Genomic DNA, 19,230 nt, shown 5'->3' on the forward strand with positions numbered 1-19,230 from the left:
CCTTGTTAATGAGCTGAAATTTTCTTTGCCTACGTTTCCATGATATCGTATCCTCGCACGATTATACGAGGTAACCGCGGTCGGATGATACCGTAACAAGACCCATTTCACAACAGTCTAATTACACGCTATAGATCGTTGAGAAACAATGAAACAAGTTGAAATAGGAAAAAATCTTCCTCCGACGCATTCAGCTCGATTCCACCCGTTCCCTTGAACTTTTCCGTTTCTCCGTACACCCAGTTCGATATCTGTTACCATTTTCCATCCCTGTGCTGTCTCTCGCTTCAGAAACGGAAGCCTACATAATGGCACGTTTCTTCCTGCAATGGTTGAAACACCGACGACTCGCGGTACTATTTCCGCGGCTTTAAACACCGTTGATATTTCATCGCTTGGAAAGTTGATTTCGAGAAGTTCGCTTGATTCACGGCCCATTTCCTCTACTCTGCTTTTCCTCTGTAATGAGAGTCCGGTACGATAGATGTATCTTTACAAAGATAGAAGGCTGCTCGTCGAATATTTTCTAATTTTTCATCGTAGCCTCGAGTGAAAATCAGGGACAGCTTTTTTCCACGATTCTTTCCTATCGAAGTAAAGCTCGCAGGTTCGAATAAAGATCATGTGACGCAAAGTTGACGAATACCACAAACCAGACGCTACTCTGGACAAGCGTCGGTGGCGTAGTAGATTTTTTGCCGCGCTGTCACAGAACAGGCGAGAATGTCGTCTAATAACGTGACGTAGGTGGCACGAGAACGGGTTGCTCGAACGCTTTATGGCCGCGCTTCTGACGAAGTTCAAAGAGTAACGAGCCACGTTAACGTTTCGTCCCGGTTGCGGCGCAAGTTCATAAAGCGTTGGCGTTTCTTTGATGCGGCTGCCGTATCGCGTGCAGAATCCCATTCCCAGTCGTTGAACGATCAGGGATCACGCGGACAGACGGCTATATTTTCTTCCTGGTGGCGGTCTGTATGGCACCATCGTCGATGATGCTGTGGCAGGCGCGTGTTACCAAGTGTCCGGTGAGAAAACTTTATACATTATGTTAACCTACGCGCGAAATGGCCTTCCATGAAGTGGGTGGAAAGCGCGCTAGGCCGACGAAAACTTTCCTTTCCTCTTCGAATAACGCGATCCTTCAAAAGGAGCTGTTCCTTGTTTGTTTTCCTGTTTCGCCCGAGTCTCTGTGTTGCGCAGTATCGCCCTCAGCCTCTCCTTTTTCACAAGTAAAATATATATCACGGAATAAGGCACTCGACTTCCTGATAATGGAGGCACAGTCTCGATTCACTCGGATCGTTTAATATACTTCTTTGTGCGCCTTGCTTGAATGCGTTTCTATCCGTTTGAACTGCTTCGAGTTAAGGGAAGGTTATGACACGACCGCTTGAATTTCAAACGTTTCCTCGCTATTCGCGAACCACGTCGACTAAAGGAAATCCCTTTACGCGTCGTAATTTGGTTTGGAGTAAACAAGAAAACGCACGTCAAGCCCGACTCTGCACTCCTTCCTTCGGAAAGGGATTTAGCGTGATTCGCTTTCTTTCGGATCTCCAACCAGCTAGAAATTTTATCCGACCGTTTTAACGTATGCAATGATCGTCTTTTTCTTAAGCAGAGTACAGCGAGCGATCTACATCATTTATATGGGCATGGAAAGAAATTGCTATCTGGAATAATTGCGTAGTGAGAAAGTGAATACAGCATTTGAAATATTTTAATCGAGCTAAACGAGAAAACGTTTCTTTTTGAGAGAAGAAAGAAGGGATTATATTCTAGCTAAATGCTTTCAGGATAGTTATTATATCGGTTTCAATATTGAAAAAAGATAATACTCTGTACAGCATAGAGAGTATCATCCATATTAACAATTCTTTGGTCAAAAAAATATACGCAATTTAAAGTTCATAATACACACGAAACGTGTCGTTCTTTCAGTTCAAGGAATTTTAGTTTTCAGACCTTCTTCGTTAATATTTGATCTTTGATAAGAGTAAATTTCGAGTGAATTCACAGAGTGGTGAAAAAGTAGCGACAGCATACCAAGTCGTGGATATTTGCTGCACTGTATATTTTGTGAATTTCGCATAGAAGTAGACATTAAAAAGTAAAGAAGAATTACAGAGAAAATATCGGTAATTGAATGTTATACCAAACTTTTAGCAAAGGAGCGACGAAACTTCTGAGACCTAATCGAACGTTTATTTTTTTAAATATTTAAACAGCAGCGTAAATATTTCTAGAACTTCAAATCAGGCGAGAAACATCTGTGTTTTCATCTTCCTTTATACACTTTCCTGCAGCGAATCATGGAACTCTCGTAGCCAGCTGCAATTGTTCCTAGTTTTTACGATCGGTCCGTATGGACGCGCGACACGAGCGCCTGTAATTCCGTTCGTCCCAGCACGGACGATATTCTTGCACGCTGCATACGACACTTTATCCCTATCGTCTCGTTTCCCTCACTCGATCGGCCAGTACTTGGAACAGCTGCACGGACGGACATCATTTCTCCGATGCACGTTCCCATAGCTCTCCTGGAATCGACGAAAAGCCCGGAACGTTGAAAGACGGAAACTGGTCATAGATGGGAAGAGAAGGAACGCGTTTAACCCAAAGCCGAAGCTGTCCGCACGGGCGCCGAATAGCTCTGGATGTTCGTGCAAAGTATGTCGGAAAAACTGGTTTTCGAATGAAAGAAGAAGTATAGGACGTAGAGCTCTTGGATGTCGATGTTGAAGCACGGATTGATTCAAGTAGTAGAAAGCGGAATATACGCGGCGTATTCCTCGGATTTATTCTTTATAATTCTTTTTATTTTTTATTTCCTGAGAAAATACATATTTAGAGCTGGATGCTTGAAAAGGATTAGAAATTTTTCAATATTATTTTTTGACCCGTTATTTAACATATATTAACATATATTTTAAGGCATAGACGCACGCGCGGAATCGTTAAAGGGTAAATGAACATAGCGAAACTGACAACTAACAATCGTTCTAAACCGTAAGAAATTTAAATAATTCGCTTTATTTTACTGATACGAAACATATGAAAAATTACTATCCCGAGGAAGTAGATTATAATAATAAATTCTTTTCGCAAACACACACGTATGGATTAACATAGAAAGAAGAAAAAATATCACATGTACATAGTAAAGCTTTCTCTTTGTATACGTAAATACGGTTACCCGATAAGCCCGTAATAACGATAGAACGCAACGTATGCATCAGCAACAGCAGAAGTACTGAGAATCGGAATTCTCATTTTCTTTAAATTCTATGGAGCATCACAAGAACGCGAAATTCGATATCGTTCTTTGAAATAACCGGAAGATCTATTCCGGTCGTTTAGTTATTAGCAGAAACGCGGTAGTAAGCTGATTGGTGTAGCAAAGTTATAATGCAGCCGATGAAATTATAGTAAAGTCGTCTCGACGTAATTTCCATCGTAACTTCCGGTCAGAACTATGAATCGATGCAGAATGTCGGATGGTCAAAGTTCAACCAAATTCGCAGAACTATTGGGCGGTCTCTGATCGCTAGCTATGCCGGCGAAAATCGGTCTGCGTCACTGGAAAAGAGGATTGAACGGATACTACATACGATCAGTGGTGTGTAGAGTATCGAACGTACGACGAAGAAACAGAGACAGAAATAGAGTTGCGGAGTGAGAGTTGGACAAAGAGGCGAACAGCGGCACAAACCAGAAATGGGTTTACAGAGTCGACACGGGCTAAGTTGCACTTTATGCACGTATGAATACGCGTGAACCGAATGCTCGCTACAGCGCACGCTCACGGTCCAGTTTATCAAAGATTGGAGATGGAATCGTTTCGTGAATCACGTCATAACGGCCTTTCGGTTTTGAAGAACGCGATTTCGCGATCGAACCAATCCCCCTAGCCGCTCGGTCAATTCGATACTATTCCGTTACCTCGCTACCTCTCTCTTTTTCCTCTCTTCTCTCTCTTTTTTTCGCACGCTGGAAAAATCGCTTGCTGATTCAATGGAGCTACCGTGGCTCGAAATCGTGGCGAGCCATTCGCGAAAAATGAAAAAAACCGCGCAGAAATTTCGTCGGACGGCGAAGGCGGTGAAAAATGTGAAAGCCGTAGACGGAAGTTCGTGACGATGGTCCAAAATGAGGAAAAGCAAGAGTTTTAATTCGTCGTTCCCTTTTCTGCTTACGATGAACACGACCTCGAAACTTCAGAAATATGGAAACTGCCGTTCCAATAGCGTTAATTGATCGACTTCTTGTTGGAATCCGCGTAACTAGGGCCAAGGGAAACAGTGGGCAGAAATAATAGACCGTAGCCGCGCCGCGATTACTACGCTTAATCGAAGTATGCACACTGGATCGAAGATAACCGATGTTTAGCTGGATCGTTATCGAAACTCGAGGGTTTCAGGGAGAGGAGTTACTGCACGAGGGAAGGGAGATAGGAATCGACAGTTGTATATCGACGTTATCCTTTCATTTATTTTCTGCTATGATCAAATTGTTTTCTCTTGCTACGCCACCGATGAACATTAATGAAAGTCGTTGAAAGTAGCAACACGAAAGAGCGTCGTATTACTTTTTGCGTGAAATGCAGCAAACTTGAAAGAAGACAATCGAGAACCTGAAAAAGTAGTTAATTACGAACAAAGGAAGATAGGGCTATAGACGTTCGCGATTATAAATCGGTTAGTATCCTTGACTATGATAATTAAATTACAGTCGTTCGTGCATTTATGAGAGACTTGCAGGTAGAAGAATCTACAGAATGCTGATATACGTAAACATACAAAGTGACCTAAATAAACTACTTATTGTAAAATTAAAAAAGCTGAACAGGTCTTTAAAGCAATCTTACTTTTTTATGGGATCATGAAATTACCTACATATTTGCATAAACATCCGCAGTACAGCAATAACATTATACTACGTAATTTGTCATCATCTTGCAACGCAGTACACCATTCTGCTATTACGATCGAATTTGCTCTTTTTGCCTGTCATCAACGAAAATGAATGGTGGAAGTAATGTAAGTCAATGAAAGGAAGTAATGAAAGTCCAAGATAGAAGGGCACCGTAATTCGTCTTAAACATGGTAAATCCGTAACCAGGTACAATTTCGAATCAAGAATACAATCGTTTAGTGTAACCTACCGTCTACGTCGTTGCAAGATTGGCATTAGCGTTGACCTTGTCTCTATTCGAACACGTAGCTCGTAAATTCAAATCGCGGCGTGTCCCTTTTGTTCCGAGATCTGGCGGGCTCCGTACCGGCACAGAATCAGCGTCGGAAGGACTATCCGAAAACAGGGAGCAGTTGAGCTAATTGGACTCTTTGCCAGGGAGTTTGACTCGAAATTGCTTCGTAACGCGAGAGACACCGAGCGGAAGCGCGCTTAGCGCCCGCGCCCGTTTCAAGAAAGTGCAGTCGTTGCTATTTGATCCGTCTCGTTGCATTTAATCTGCTCGAATGTCGCTGGTTACGCGTCCTGTAGCGCCTTGCTGTCCTAACGAAGGAGAATCAAATTGTTCGGAAGAGAAAATTTGCAAGATGGTTACATCTAAACAGTCGAACCTTTGCATCGTGTGTTTCGTGACGTCTGAATTAATGGTAGGTTGACAGTTGTAAGTCGGGTGGTTTTAAAGTCAAGTTAGGTAACTGGGTGCAGGAAAAATCATACTCGGTCAATGCAAAATACCTATACTTAGGTACGCACTTTCTCTTCCCTTATTGTCGTCCCATAGACGCACTCATCGGTGGAAGGGTGAACCAATAGGAAAACTGAACAACTATCTTCAGCATCCCATAGTCATTCGATCAGAATAGAACTAAACTTATCGTATGTACACATCGTCAAACACTCAAACTTCTACAAAATTTCAAACAACAATCTCAGATCCTTAAGAAATTTCGAGTACCACGAGATTCTCACATAAATAAATAAATCGAATAAATAGAAAATACTGGAAATATAAATATCGTCTCATCGTTAATTTACACGAGGAAATGCGATGTGATATTACTTTGAGCGGCATAAACCCATTGTCCGTGCTTAACTTCGTTAACGTAACCGTGTCGCATCAATATACCTGCCGAACTCGCGAAATGTTGAAACTTTGAAACGACACGAGACGACTGGTCACGGCCATAACAATCGTCCAGAGTAGAAAGCGTGGAAAGGAAGCTCGTTTTATCTGACCTCTGGCGAAATGGTCCTGACGCAGCCCGATCGTGCAGATCCTCGCAGTTCACGGATAGAGTTAGCTTTCTTTGTTTTTTATTCTCGCGATAACGGCCACGACGTGATGGACGAACAATGTCTCTGTTTCCAGATTCCATGGTGGGAGAGATGGTCGTCGAGGCTGGGAAAAACGTGACGCTGAATTGTCCAGGAGTGACAGAGAATTCTCTCATACTGATGCTCGAATGGAGGGTTAACAGCATGCAGCTGCTTGAGTACAGCAGCAACACTACCATCGTATGGAACCATCAGAACAGGGTGTCGTTGTCGTTGAAAAACTACGCGCTCCAGTTCCATCCGGTCACCGCACAGGACACCGGAGAGTACACTTGCTTGGTGAACAGCCGCAGCATGCCGGAGGCTGTTATCAGTCTAATAGTTCATGGTGAGTGTTCATTCCTTTTTAGTGTTTCTTTACGTTTCACGTCAGTCTACTCGATTTCGCTTTGATACGGTTTTGCGCGACATAGAAATCGTTTCACGAAGATTATCAAACGTCGATTGAAATACCGTCATGAGTGGAAATAAATTAAATTGGCATAAAATGGAGCCTGTTCCTTTTCTGTGCATGGAAAAATTGAGCTTGTAACGATCGAAATTGCCGTACATTGAGCCACACTTGGCCATCGTAAAAATAATCACGACAAATCCTGCCGAGTCTCTCGATTTAATCTGTCAGGATTGTCCCTCTCTCGCGAGTAAATTAAAAATTAACCTGGTCTCGCGTACCTCGTCGCTTGGCACCGCGCCAAACGGACCAAATGGGTCAGTATATTTGCGTTTTAACCTTGGCGCTCCATAATTCTTCTCGGCCCTTTTGAAACCATGATTCGCATGTACGTACCCATTTATAAAATTCTGACGATCCAATCCAACATTGCAGTGAAAAAACGTTCATCTGTCTTTTTTTTCTGGATCTCGCGTAAAAGCTAGAAAATAGAATATCTGTCGTGAAACAATGTGAACTGGCTGAAATTGAACGATTCTGAGGAATTATGTAAGCGGAACGTGGTCGGGTCATGCACCGTGGCAAATTTTGCAAGTCTTATTATTTTAAAGGGGGCCATCGAAAGAGTGGTCGGGTAACTAACGAAGGCAATTTTCGAGTCTTGCAAGGCGCGCCGTTCAACCGTGCGGTAACCGAGCTCCTGGCAACTTCAATCCCTCGTTCCTTCAACGATATTGGATAAACTTGCGAGCCAGCGGGGCTAAATTTCCGGCGTAATGTAAAGGCAATTTACATCGTCGTTCGGATAATCGAGGAAACTCTGGCGAACGAGCATCGAAATTGTACATCGACCGTTCGAAAGCTTTCGGATCTTTCGCCATTACGTTCGAGTTACTACGCCCGACAAGGACGCATCGATAAATCGTTTATCCACCGAGGAAGGGACGGTTCTTTGGCTAAGAAATTCTTTTTTTTTTCCAATCCTGAGACTGGCCGAGAGTCACGAGTAAGCGCCAAAGACGTTTCCAACTTTCGAATGCGTTTCTTCTGTTTCTCGGTGTTGTTAAAAATGAAGAAAACTTTCCCGGGGCAGCTATGTTGCTTTTAGCCGGTAACTGTGCACAGAAGGAGCCTTGGGACCACTGGGAATTCTCTGCGAGTTGCGCATCGATCGTTCCTCCCTTTGAACCGTGTTGGAAACTAAAAATCCTATAGTTAGTGTACTCTCTGTAGTTTGATGGAACCATCCGACTTGCAAGCTAACGGTGTCTAAAACCTAGCGAACGACCATAGTTCCGTGCTCGTCCTTTCGTCGAACATATCACGTAGGGAAATTAATCGATCCTTTTTCCGCCGCGTAATGATTTTCGTTCGTGCGCCAACGTCTAGCAATTTGTGTTTACCAAACTGGATGGGAAAGTAGTCCAAGTTTGCACGAAGTTCGCGATGTCGACTAAAGGGGAAAAGAGATAAACGTGGACGCGAAAGAGAGAACGAAGGAGAGGGATAACGCGATAACATTCTTCCTAACTATCTCGTTGCCCTTCTAATGTTTTATTTTACACGTGAGTTTCCCTTCACTTGTCGCGGTATGTTTGCCGTAAGTATTTACGGCTGATTTGAATTCGTCACGTGCTACCTACCGCGTCAAAAGCTAACTTTTCCGAGCGTCCCATAGGCGTCGGAATCGTGGGAGTTCTCGTTAAAACTTCGCCCCGCATAACTTGGCTGAAAGTTTCGCACGCGCGCGCGCGTGCATCTCTTACTCAGAAAGACAGAGGGAGAAAAAGAGAAACCGGAGCCCCTATCGCGTTATGTCTCGGTCATTTGCATTCAATGCACGATCCGCGACTCCATTTGAATAAGAAGTTCGCCGTGGTTGAAACGAACTGCTTCGAAAAAAATAAATTCAATATTTTCCCCGAGATTCTTCCTTCCATTGCCTGTATCCGGCAAACTAACGACATTTTCGTGGATGATTAGCGACGCGATGCTTTCATCGTTTCTCTCTTGAGTTGGTTAGAGTAATCATACATTTTTTTATAGCATTCATTGAAGCGTTGAATGTGTGAATTAATTTCATACTTTTAACTTTACTTGTTTCCAATAATACGTTCTCCAATTCAAACATTTTCCGATCTTTTGACAAAAGCGTTTTAAAAACACGTCATTCATATTCACGCGACTTTATTCAATTTTCGAAATAATTATTTTAGGTCCCTCGTGTGTACGCAACTGCACACTATATAAATAATTCTAATTAAAATTGTATGAGGAAAATAAAACGGCAGAATATATTCATATTTCAATAAAAGTTCATATCAATTTTATCAAAAACATCTGCATATACCCGGTAATTGAAAAAGAGAGGAAATTGAAATCCGTCATTCTGACAGATTCGTTAACTATGTATTTAACGATTCGGTATTTAACGATTATTTTCATGTTAAACAATCGTTAAACAGAAACTGGATTTTTCCTAAAAAGTGCCAAGTTAATTCTCTCCTTTGATAAGCAAGATACTGCAAATCGCATTGTGCAACACAAGCAACGTTCTTCTGGGTCATACGGATTAATCAACCGTTTCTTTTTTTTCCTTTTTACTTAAAAAGTCAAGTGGTAAGAGGGTGAAAAACATTCTCATGGCGTTTATGTAAAGTTTAGTAACTACAGTAGCAACTGAGTCGCGCGGGAAACAGTAAAACGAAAGAATAAACTTTCTTTGTCGACGGAGTTAATCGTCGTGGATGAAAGTTCGCGTTTGACAGGTAAACGGGCAGCGATAGTCGGCGAACATTCAGAGGGATATTTCGCTTTCGCTCGATCCCGATTTCAAATACCGCCTTTTATATCGTATATTCCGCGCGGCGTGTGATAGTGTCCGGAATTCCGGACACGTACCGTTTCGACGGTAACCAATATCCGCGTTATATCAACCATTAAAATGAATATTTCTGGAATCCGTGGCGGGTGCGGTTTCGTGACGCCTCGTTTCCCGGAAGACTTCCGTTCTCCTTGATTTTTCCGCGAACTTCTTTCGAACTTGCTCGCGCGCCGCCTATTTCTGTTTGACTTTTCCATCATTGCGAAAACCCTTTAGTAGATCCAACGCGATGCGACGCGACGAGGCGAATTTTCTTTTCATGTCGACGTGAGTTTTACGTGAATCTTACGTGGATCTTTCTTGAAATTACGATTAGGCGCCACTGGGACGAACGAATGTTTCGATCGATAACCCGGTTCCATTATAAATACAGCCACGGATTTCCATTTTCGGGACCTTCCACTTTGAAAATTAATTCTACTTTTACAGCTTTGTTACGTCCCCTATATTCTTCTTTCGTTTTTGCGGTTCGAAGCATGGGTAGAACTTTGCATTTTATGACTCTCTTTCTATTTAAAACTTCTATGAAACGTACGTAACGAAGGTAGATGATATAACAGAGCAGACGGTTAAGTGTCGATGTCTTTGGTGCCGGCTCGAAAGTCGGATGATTATTTGGACGGCTGGAAAAGTTGAGCCTCTTTAAGATCGGCGTAAAAGCTTCGCGAAATGGAACGGTTTTCTGTGATTTTTCAAGCAGATTTTCTGGAAGTTAAATCAAATTCACCAAAGGGACTCTGTGCCAGGCAGAAGCGATATTCGAGCTTTGAAAATTCTCCGCGTCGTACGCCTCGTGACATCGATGTCCTCGTTTCGAGTCTCGTCTACCAAAGAATCTTCTTCTCCTTTTATTTGTTATGCAGCCAGATCCAACGATGTTACATGGTGAATAATTGTCCGAACTTTGTGCCAACTCGACGAACTCATTGAAATTCATATTGTTTATACGAACCGTAAAACGTTACTTTCAATGAGATTCAAGGTGACATCCGCGTTTTACAAGTGCCTGCTGAATACTGAAATCGTTCTTTAAGATGAAGGAATTTACCGAATTTACAACGTCTACGATGATTCATCGTATTTTCTGCTACCTCTTCATTTACCGAGAAACAAGAACTCGTAAAACCGTTTCGTAACGTAATAACGACAGTTACTTCGTTCATTATGTCTCATTTCCATCTCAATCGAAGTAGCTCGCTCAAAAACTTCTGCAACTCGTCGACAGTCCACTGTTAGGAATGTCTGATTTCATAAAGGCGATGGAATTTTAAAATATTGCCAGAGAACGTTGGAAAGCGAAGACGCCACTTTAGAGGCGAATACCATTCACGAAAACAATCAAGGGAGTTCGTGCAAATGCATCGTTTCGAATAGCGATACGTTTAAAGTTTAAACGTGCTTCAAGATTCAAGATATTACAGCTATAACAACACTTAACAAACGCAGACAAATTTTTACTTGGTTCCATGCGTGTCGATCTCCACGAACTAGAAATTCTAAAAATGGCTTCACATTTGTTGTCGATATTTTAGAATGAACTCTCGATATCCTCGTCTTGATCCACTGATACTTCCAAATACAAGGAGTACGTATCAACCAATAGGTAAACAAAATCCACGTAAGACGGTCAATTATAGCATGGAGAAAGTGGTCCTCATAATTAAAAGTTACCATCAAAATTTGAAACATCGTTGGCAATTAATCAAACAGTACCACGTCAAACTTCTCAACGAAATATTAAGCCGAAATATTAACCATTGTGCACTTGTAACGGTTCGACCTGTCCAGGGAATGATCGGAAACATCAACGCGATTATAACTTGGGAACAGGATTACCCGTGAGATAAGTTTATGTTGCCAAAGTGATAGGCAGACTTGTTGTTTCGACTTGCTGTTTGTGCCGTTGAAATCCCGAACGCTGTTCGTGACATGGGGAAGCGCAGGGCCGCTCGTCGACTTTCAAGGTTCGTTTCACGTAAAAATTAACGGAGAGACAGGGAGACGAAGACTCGTGGATCGAGTGGATCGAGAAAGAAGATCGACGAAAGAGCAAACGAGAGAAGAAAGTGGAGGTACAAAGGCAGTCAAGAGAGCGCCTTGATAACGATCACCGCTTTTACTCCACCTCACACGAGCTGTACCTTTGTTTTCCCCGTTTCTCCCCCACCCCCTTATTTCTCTGAATAGCGCACACCACCCAGCCTCTAGCCCAGTGTTCGACTCCCTTTCCCCCACCTTGTCCTCTATATCGGTGCCCGGAACCCAGCGAAGATAACTACGTTTTCCAGGGAAATGGTTCGAATTCGTTGGGATGTGGTTTCGGAGCGCGAACAGCGTGTACAGGCAAAGAAAGGAGCCCGATTGAATATGGAAGGGGCTTCTAGGCCGGTCTCGTTAATCTTCAAAGGACTGCACGAACTCTGGGCCAACGTCGAAATTGAATAAATGTTTTCTCCTTTTGTCGATGCTCATGGGACGCGTATGGGCGAACAGCTCACACATGCAGGAAAATGTAGGCCCTCGAAGATCGAAAGTTCATCTAACTTTATTCCGCGTTCTACATTCTTTCGTGGTATGTCATGTGGAATAGACGAAACACGACAGGCTTCTCGATCGTGGTTTTCACAGTGAGGATTGAAGATTAGGGAGAAAGGACATTATGCAGCGGATAATATATATAGGTCATAGACGATTTTCGATCAAAATAGGGTTGAATCTGTTTAAATCGACTAAATCGTGAAAGTGATTTTTCTAATTCAATCGATACTTGCATGCATTCATAATAACAGGGATCGTAGAAAGGTGCAACTTGATAACACGTATCGCTATCCATCTGTTTTATCGAAGTAAATTCTACCTGGTCCGTAATTAAACATAAATCTCTTTTAGAACTCCTCCACCTTACAAAAGCGCACATTTATCGAAACGGAAAAACGTATTATAAAAACAGGAGTAAAAGTTATTAACACTGAGCATGTTTAATAAGAATATCGAGGAGTGTGTGATATCCCTCGCGTCGTCACTAATACAAAGATCACTGCAATGTGTCTTTTCAAATAAGCGTCGACAAGATTGTAGCGTAGTCAAGTGAACGTGGTACCCACTCAGCTCTATTTATCGGGTTTTACGGGGCCCTGTATGCACGACCCGATTCGATGCACTTTGTCTCCGCATTTACGACTCCCAACAGTAACAGAGCGACAATGGGTGAAAAACGTGTCTCGCAACGAACAAGGATTGTTGGCCGAAGTGAAACAGTGCCCCGCGGTTTCAAATTCGATCTCTCTCTCTCTCTCTCTCTCTCTCCCTCTCTCTCTCCCTCTCTCTTTATCTCTCTGTCTCTCTTTCTCCCTCGTGTATACGGTCCCGCGTCGGGTTTTTGTTTCCTTTCTCTGTGACTGTTCTCACTTTTTCAGCGTCCTGCCTTTTTTTGCCTGACGCCACGATTGAGAAATTCTATTAAATCAACTGAAACGATGATATCGACGCGCGTAGCTCGTAAATCAAGCTCGTCCAAAAATCGCGAGCCGTTGGTGATGGAAAGGTCGATAAAGGAGCCAGGCTTGACGGATTTTGATACTTTTTATCGGCACAATGATGGAGTTACTCGAATCTTTTTCCATTCGCAAGCAATGCAATATCTAGCGGATAACACTGTTACGATATAGCTATGATCGAACGTTTATCGTATCGCAACTGTTGTATCGCAATTTTAAGTGAACGTGAAAGAGGAAGCAGACGTGAAAATGCACGAGAATGAACCCGAGTACAGCGCGGAGCTAGTAAGAAAACCATAGTAAGCAATGCGAGTCTGATTGGTTATTTTATATAGATCCAATACAATCGAAAAGATAGACGCGTGTATTGGTCGAAAGTTTCGCATATATCGATAAAACAATGTAACAGCACGCGACCGTGAACGATAAAGAGCAGTACTACTTCCCTTGTTCTTGCGCTGTTCCGCTAGACATCTTTTCAGCTCCGTACAGTACATTAGAAAAAGTTTCCAGTTGAATTTTAGTACGGGAGAAAAAGAACTGCCAAGAATGTAGCATAGGAGTGAACGAGGCAAAAGGGCTGTGCATTAATTATTATACTTTTCAGAATATGTACATTCTTGCTGTTACTCTATTATTCCATTCTTTCTCTACAGTTCTATTTTTTGTAACTTGTTATTAAATCCGAACAATTTATTTTTACGAAAGGAATTTATATTTCTGGTTTTTATTTTTGGCACAATCTATTCGAGATATAATTTACCCCATGATACTGGGGAATAATAGTATCTAGATATTGTGCTCGTTGCTTTAGTATAATTTCGTTCGTCTATCCCAGAATAAGAGACTGTTGAATGATTCACTATGAATCCGAATAACGGTGTAAGTTATAATTATTTTGTTGATAGATAAGAAAAAAACGAGCCTGTCGAGCGTCATAATTACTATTAGAGCCCTTTAAATTATAGAGTATTAGTTTATTATAATATGTTATTCGTTCACCGTCATTTAATATTCTCGATAAACAATTAATAATTCATCACTCATAATAAACTCCACGCAAGGAAATACAATACGTCCACTTTAACGACCGTTTGAAAATACACGAATTCTCTCCCGTTTCGTTTCTAATCCTCCATCCATCGAGGATTCATGAAACAATCCGCGGTATCGTTTATTCGCGCTTTGACACGATAATGTAGCAAACGCGTCTCGGTTCAAGGGGGTGTTCGAGAGAAAAGAGCGGATGCTCGTGGAATCCATTCTTCCCAGACGCACAAAGCAGACTGGAATTATCATGCCGCTGGTTTACTGCATCGGAATCCGGTGTTCAGCGAGCCGGGCTATGAATAAACGGCAGTCGTTTAACAGCGCTATAGTTTTTTCGACTCGTGGCGAAATCATTTCATTCATATGCATGACAGACTATGCTACGCTGGGATAGTAATACGGAGAGACAGTCTAGACAAGGAACGAACGGAGGGAGAAAAGAAAAGAGAGAGAAAACCAGAATATAACGAAGGAAGAAATACCGCGAAATCTCGGTGGCGCCTAACGAGCCGCGATTATTCTTCGGATAACGACCGCCTCCAGACGCGTCGGATCTTTGCATGATGAACGCGCCTACGGTATTGTTTGTGTCGATTCGTCCCCCTGGGACGGCCACTTCTTTTTCCACCATTCGTAAAAGCGTGCGATTTTCTCGAAAAACGATAAATCGAACGACGAGTGTTGATTTTAACCCTGAGGGTGCGGATACCGACGAACACTGGCCGAATCATAAGGATTTTGTTTAAGTTGAGCCAAACTTATCTAATTTTTACAAAAATGAAACGAAATTATTCAGGAGACAGGAAATTTTTATAAATGTATTGTATACGTAATAGGAAACATTTTGGAGAAGGGGATACTAAATTTGGAAATTATAAATAAATAAAATTTTTTTAAATAAATAATATTCATATATATTGTACACCTGTACCAGTATATCTATCACATAATATTTATTTTTATTACAATCGTTTGCGATATTTATTACTATTCCCATCGCATGTATTCTAACATCTGGGGTATTCCAGGATCTTTTTCTATACAATGTTTCTGTAATTTTCCCCTCGATCGATTCTGTAGGATTTACTACTTGCTTATAAAAAGTTATTCTACGATTTTCAAAATCACGAAAAATCAATTGATAATTGTTTTGGCAATAATTCGAAAAATATCTGCATGTACAATGACTCGATCATCGGGTGGCGAGGGTTAATCGGGTTGCCTGAAGCCCCTGTAACTCCCGAAGACATTGTGAGCGCAATTTGCAAGAACAACAACTCATTAAAGACCATTTTGTTACGCCTATGATCGCAACGGGGCATCCTCTACTTCGGTGAAAGGGTAAGAAGCTTTCAGAGAGGAAGTTCGCAACAAGAACACTTCCAACAAGAAGTAGCGCTATCCTTGAAGACATGGCGCCAAGAACTTCGTCGACAGTAAAACGGCTGAAGTCAGGATTTCGAAACTGCCACGGTTACGTTGAAAGGTATTGAATGTTTCACGGTTACCTGAAACGCGTCTAAATAATCATAGCTGTTTTCTTTCATCGTGTAACTTTCACGCTTAAAGCGAGTATGCGAGTATGGAACAAACGATATATAATTAGAGCAAATGAAAAGATTTAGGAGGAATATCGCGCTGCAGATAGCTCGCAGGAAAGCTCGCTGTAAATGGAGGAATAAAGCGTCGAAAACGATCCCCTCCGCGTCAGTTGCAAAGAGTAAATGGAACAGCTGCTCGACGAGAGGAGGAAAGTGAAAAGCAGTAGAGAGAGACACCGATAGAAGGAAGACGCCATGACGAGCAAGAGGGATTGCGTCCCTCTGCGACGGGGCAAATAAAATGTCTCTTTGTATCTTGCCAGGAAAGCCGTCCCATCGTCTTTCCACCATCGCAACCCACCCATCTCTACACCCACCCATCTCTACACCCACCCCCTTTTCTTTCCTTTTTCTTTACCAACGTCTTCGTCTTTGTAGTGACAATTCTAGGGCGTATTCGAGTTCTTTTTGACACGATTCCTAGTCGCGGAAATTGCACGACGAATCTCTGTAATCAAAGCTTCTGACTTGGCGATCGAGTTAATGGCATGTATGTACATCACGCGTGTAAGCGGTTTAACGACGGATTTATCGTTGACTTTATTTACTGCCGCGCGTGCAGGTAACTTTATTCGTTTCACTGGTCGACGACATTTTACGGTTATATTTTTTGAGTATGATTTACGAACGGATTAAATAGAACCTAAGATAGCAGTCTTTATAAGGAACATGTTATTGAAAGATTGATACATACTTGACCATTTTTCTATGTTAGTCTTTGCTAGATTCCATGCTGAGAAAATACGATTTATATCGAGCCTTTGTACATTTATATCAGTTTATTATAAAATGGATTGCTTTTAAGATAGGTACGATAATTAAACGTAACGGATTTTTGATCGTGTGGGTTCTTCAATCGTTGTCAATTATTCATTTCGTTCTCATACAAATTTCATACCGACAATTATTCATTACTACATTTACTTGTACAACGTCTGGTTTCAACGTTCTTCGTATCAACAATATTCATCTATAGAATAACTAGGAATATTTATAATCTGATAACTCGTCAGTCTACGATACATTCGACCATCCATTCAGGAATAATACGCGAATCTTTAAACGTACTCCATCGCCTATGTATCTGACTATATTTGACGATATACGAGCCGCATAGCAAAACGTATTCGTATTCGTAGGTAGGTCAGATAACTGGAGCGACGAGTTCGAAATATATGGAGCCAAAAGGGAAAGACCATCCTGACGGAGCAAATAAAATTTCCCCTTCTCGAGATTACTCCGCTACCTGTCTTCCAGACGTTATTGTCAGCTTGAAGAAACGTCGAGCATCGAGTCCCGTCGTACTTTCCACCCCTCTCACTTCGCTGCCATCCTCCTTATTCTTCCTTTCTGTCGTCCATCCTCTGGTATCAACGAATCTTACAACTATTCGCAACCTCAAATGACTGAAACATCGCCGACTCCCGCCTCCACTTTAGACTTTAACTTTTGAATGGCGTTTTTTGCTTGTTCTCGCTGGTGGACAATGAACCTGCAGACGCTGGCTTGCTCTTGGAATTTCTTGTACAATGTGATAGAACATAGAGATTCGAGAGGAAACTTGGAACAAACAATCATGAATTCTCCTTTTAGAAGTTGAGCATGTATTTGGTGTTTGGTTATACTGTGGTCGAGCCGGCACCTTATTTTTAAAACAGCTCCAATATTAGAATCGTCATGTGTTTTCTAGATACTGGGAACATTTTATTTCTTCAATTTTGTTTTTCTTAGATGATCAGAATAATAGATACGATAATATGGATAATCAGGATTCACTCAAACTTAAAAAAAATAGGTTAAGCGCAATTTTTAAACTGATGAAATCGTATATTTAGTAGATTCAGTGATATAATATAACGATATAAAGAATGATGCAAAGAGTTATAAAAATGTAGCAGTCTTTCTAAAAATAATTTCATCTTCATTGTTTCATTAATCTCGCAGGGATTAACAGAAGGTGTTAAGTTCGTGTCTTCGCATCTTCCCTTCTCAGCAGTAAGAGTGTCAGAAACCAAGAATTTTCGAAAGGCGTATTTACTTGAAATAATACGACGAACAAAATCAGACCTGCAGAAAATTTCATAGTATCTCAGAATCTCGTCCATCTGACACAAATACGAATACTGTTGTCGTTCTTCTTACGTCAAAGTATGCTAAGACCTATGCATTCAATCAACGTATCCCTCGGTCAAAGACACTTGAGTTATACTTTAATTTTTTTGTAAAAAGTCAATTAGTCATAGATTTTAATCGAGTGAACTCATAAATCGTGTACAAAATAAACAGCACATCAACTGTTATTAATTCGATTGACTTTCTTTCTCTGGCCTTGCAGTTCAATAGATCATTCGAGATGGTGCACACACTGCAGCAACATATATCAGGACAATTCCTCTGGGATTAAAGCCTTTTTTCTATAGTAAATCCACAACTGCAAACCAGGCACACTCGCGCAACACCCCATCCGCGGACTCCTCATCCCCAACAGTCATCGCGTTGAAACCAGGGAAAAAGCGTCGAGTCGGTGTTCGCTACGGTACAGCTGCTCGCAATTGCAACAAATCTCCTCACCCGCAGGCTTGCGGCTATCGAATTTCGGTAATTCGAGTCGCTCGAGTATTTCTCACTGCACACCGTAAACATCGGCAGAACTATTTGTAAATTTCTCGCCGCGAATTCGATATATTGTACGTTCTTGACAAAATAGGCGCAACTTCCAAGAATACTTCCACACGACGATGACAGTCTCGAGAGGAAAACCCTAGGCGCGCTACTGATACCATTACCATGATCCCTCAATTGAATTTCGCGAAGTCGCAAGGATGATTTAGCATGCGTTTGATTTAACGTTCGTCGCGTTAATCAAAGAGGTTCGGTTAAAAAACTGAGGTAACACATTGACGAATGACGTTGAGATATACATGGTTTATTAATCAGCTATAATTGGACCGTAGATATATATATGAATTTTCATATGTGACGCGTGTGTTCCTTCAACGATATCAGTAGATTACGGATTTATGTACATTCGTGCAAAATTTAAAGATGTACAAATGCACAGAATGCATATCGTATGCAAAAATATGTAAAATATTCAAAGTAGATATTCTACAACTTTTAATAGATAAAACAATTGTAGCCTTTTAGTTGTGTTCATAGAAATATAAATTTGCATTTTGTAGTATATTTATTAGAATTTGTCTCGTTTTCTTGCTTTATCTATATACTCATCTTTATAAATAATGGATTCTTTCTATTGGTTGATGCGAAGCTTTGTTGATAGACTTTTTAAACTAGGATTAGCGGATGTTGAGATCAAGGGTTGATTCTGAAAGTTGTATCAAGAATGTGATGGTAACTCGTTGCTTGGAAATTAGAATTATTCTTTCTACTCATCTCCAAGATATCTTCGCTTTAGAATCTTCAATAAAGGTCGAACGATCTGTAAATCACTTTGCCACTTTGACGACTTGCAGACTCTTGTGATAATTTACAGTT

The 19,230-nt window shown here is 41.4% G+C and overlaps 1 protein-coding gene across 3 annotated transcripts in view; it reads left to right on the top strand.

Moving 5' to 3' along the window:
• Positions 1-19,230, top strand: part of LOC117157739 (putative receptor-type tyrosine-protein phosphatase mosPTP-1) — a 419,058-nt gene that overhangs the window by 148,039 nt on the left and 251,789 nt on the right. For all 3 annotated transcript variants that reach the window (XM_033336003.2, XM_033336000.2, XM_033336001.2), the window contains exon 2: positions 6,344-6,637. In XM_033336003.2, coding sequence (XP_033191894.1) covers positions 6,344-6,637 — 294 coding nt within the window. The remainder of the gene's footprint in view (positions 1-6,343; positions 6,638-19,230) is intronic.

The sequence above is a fragment of the Bombus vancouverensis genome, chromosome 6 (assembly GCF_051014615.1).
Source record: "Bombus vancouverensis nearcticus chromosome 6, iyBomVanc1_principal, whole genome shotgun sequence".
Classification (NCBI taxonomy): domain Eukaryota; kingdom Metazoa; phylum Arthropoda; class Insecta; order Hymenoptera; family Apidae; genus Bombus; species Bombus vancouverensis.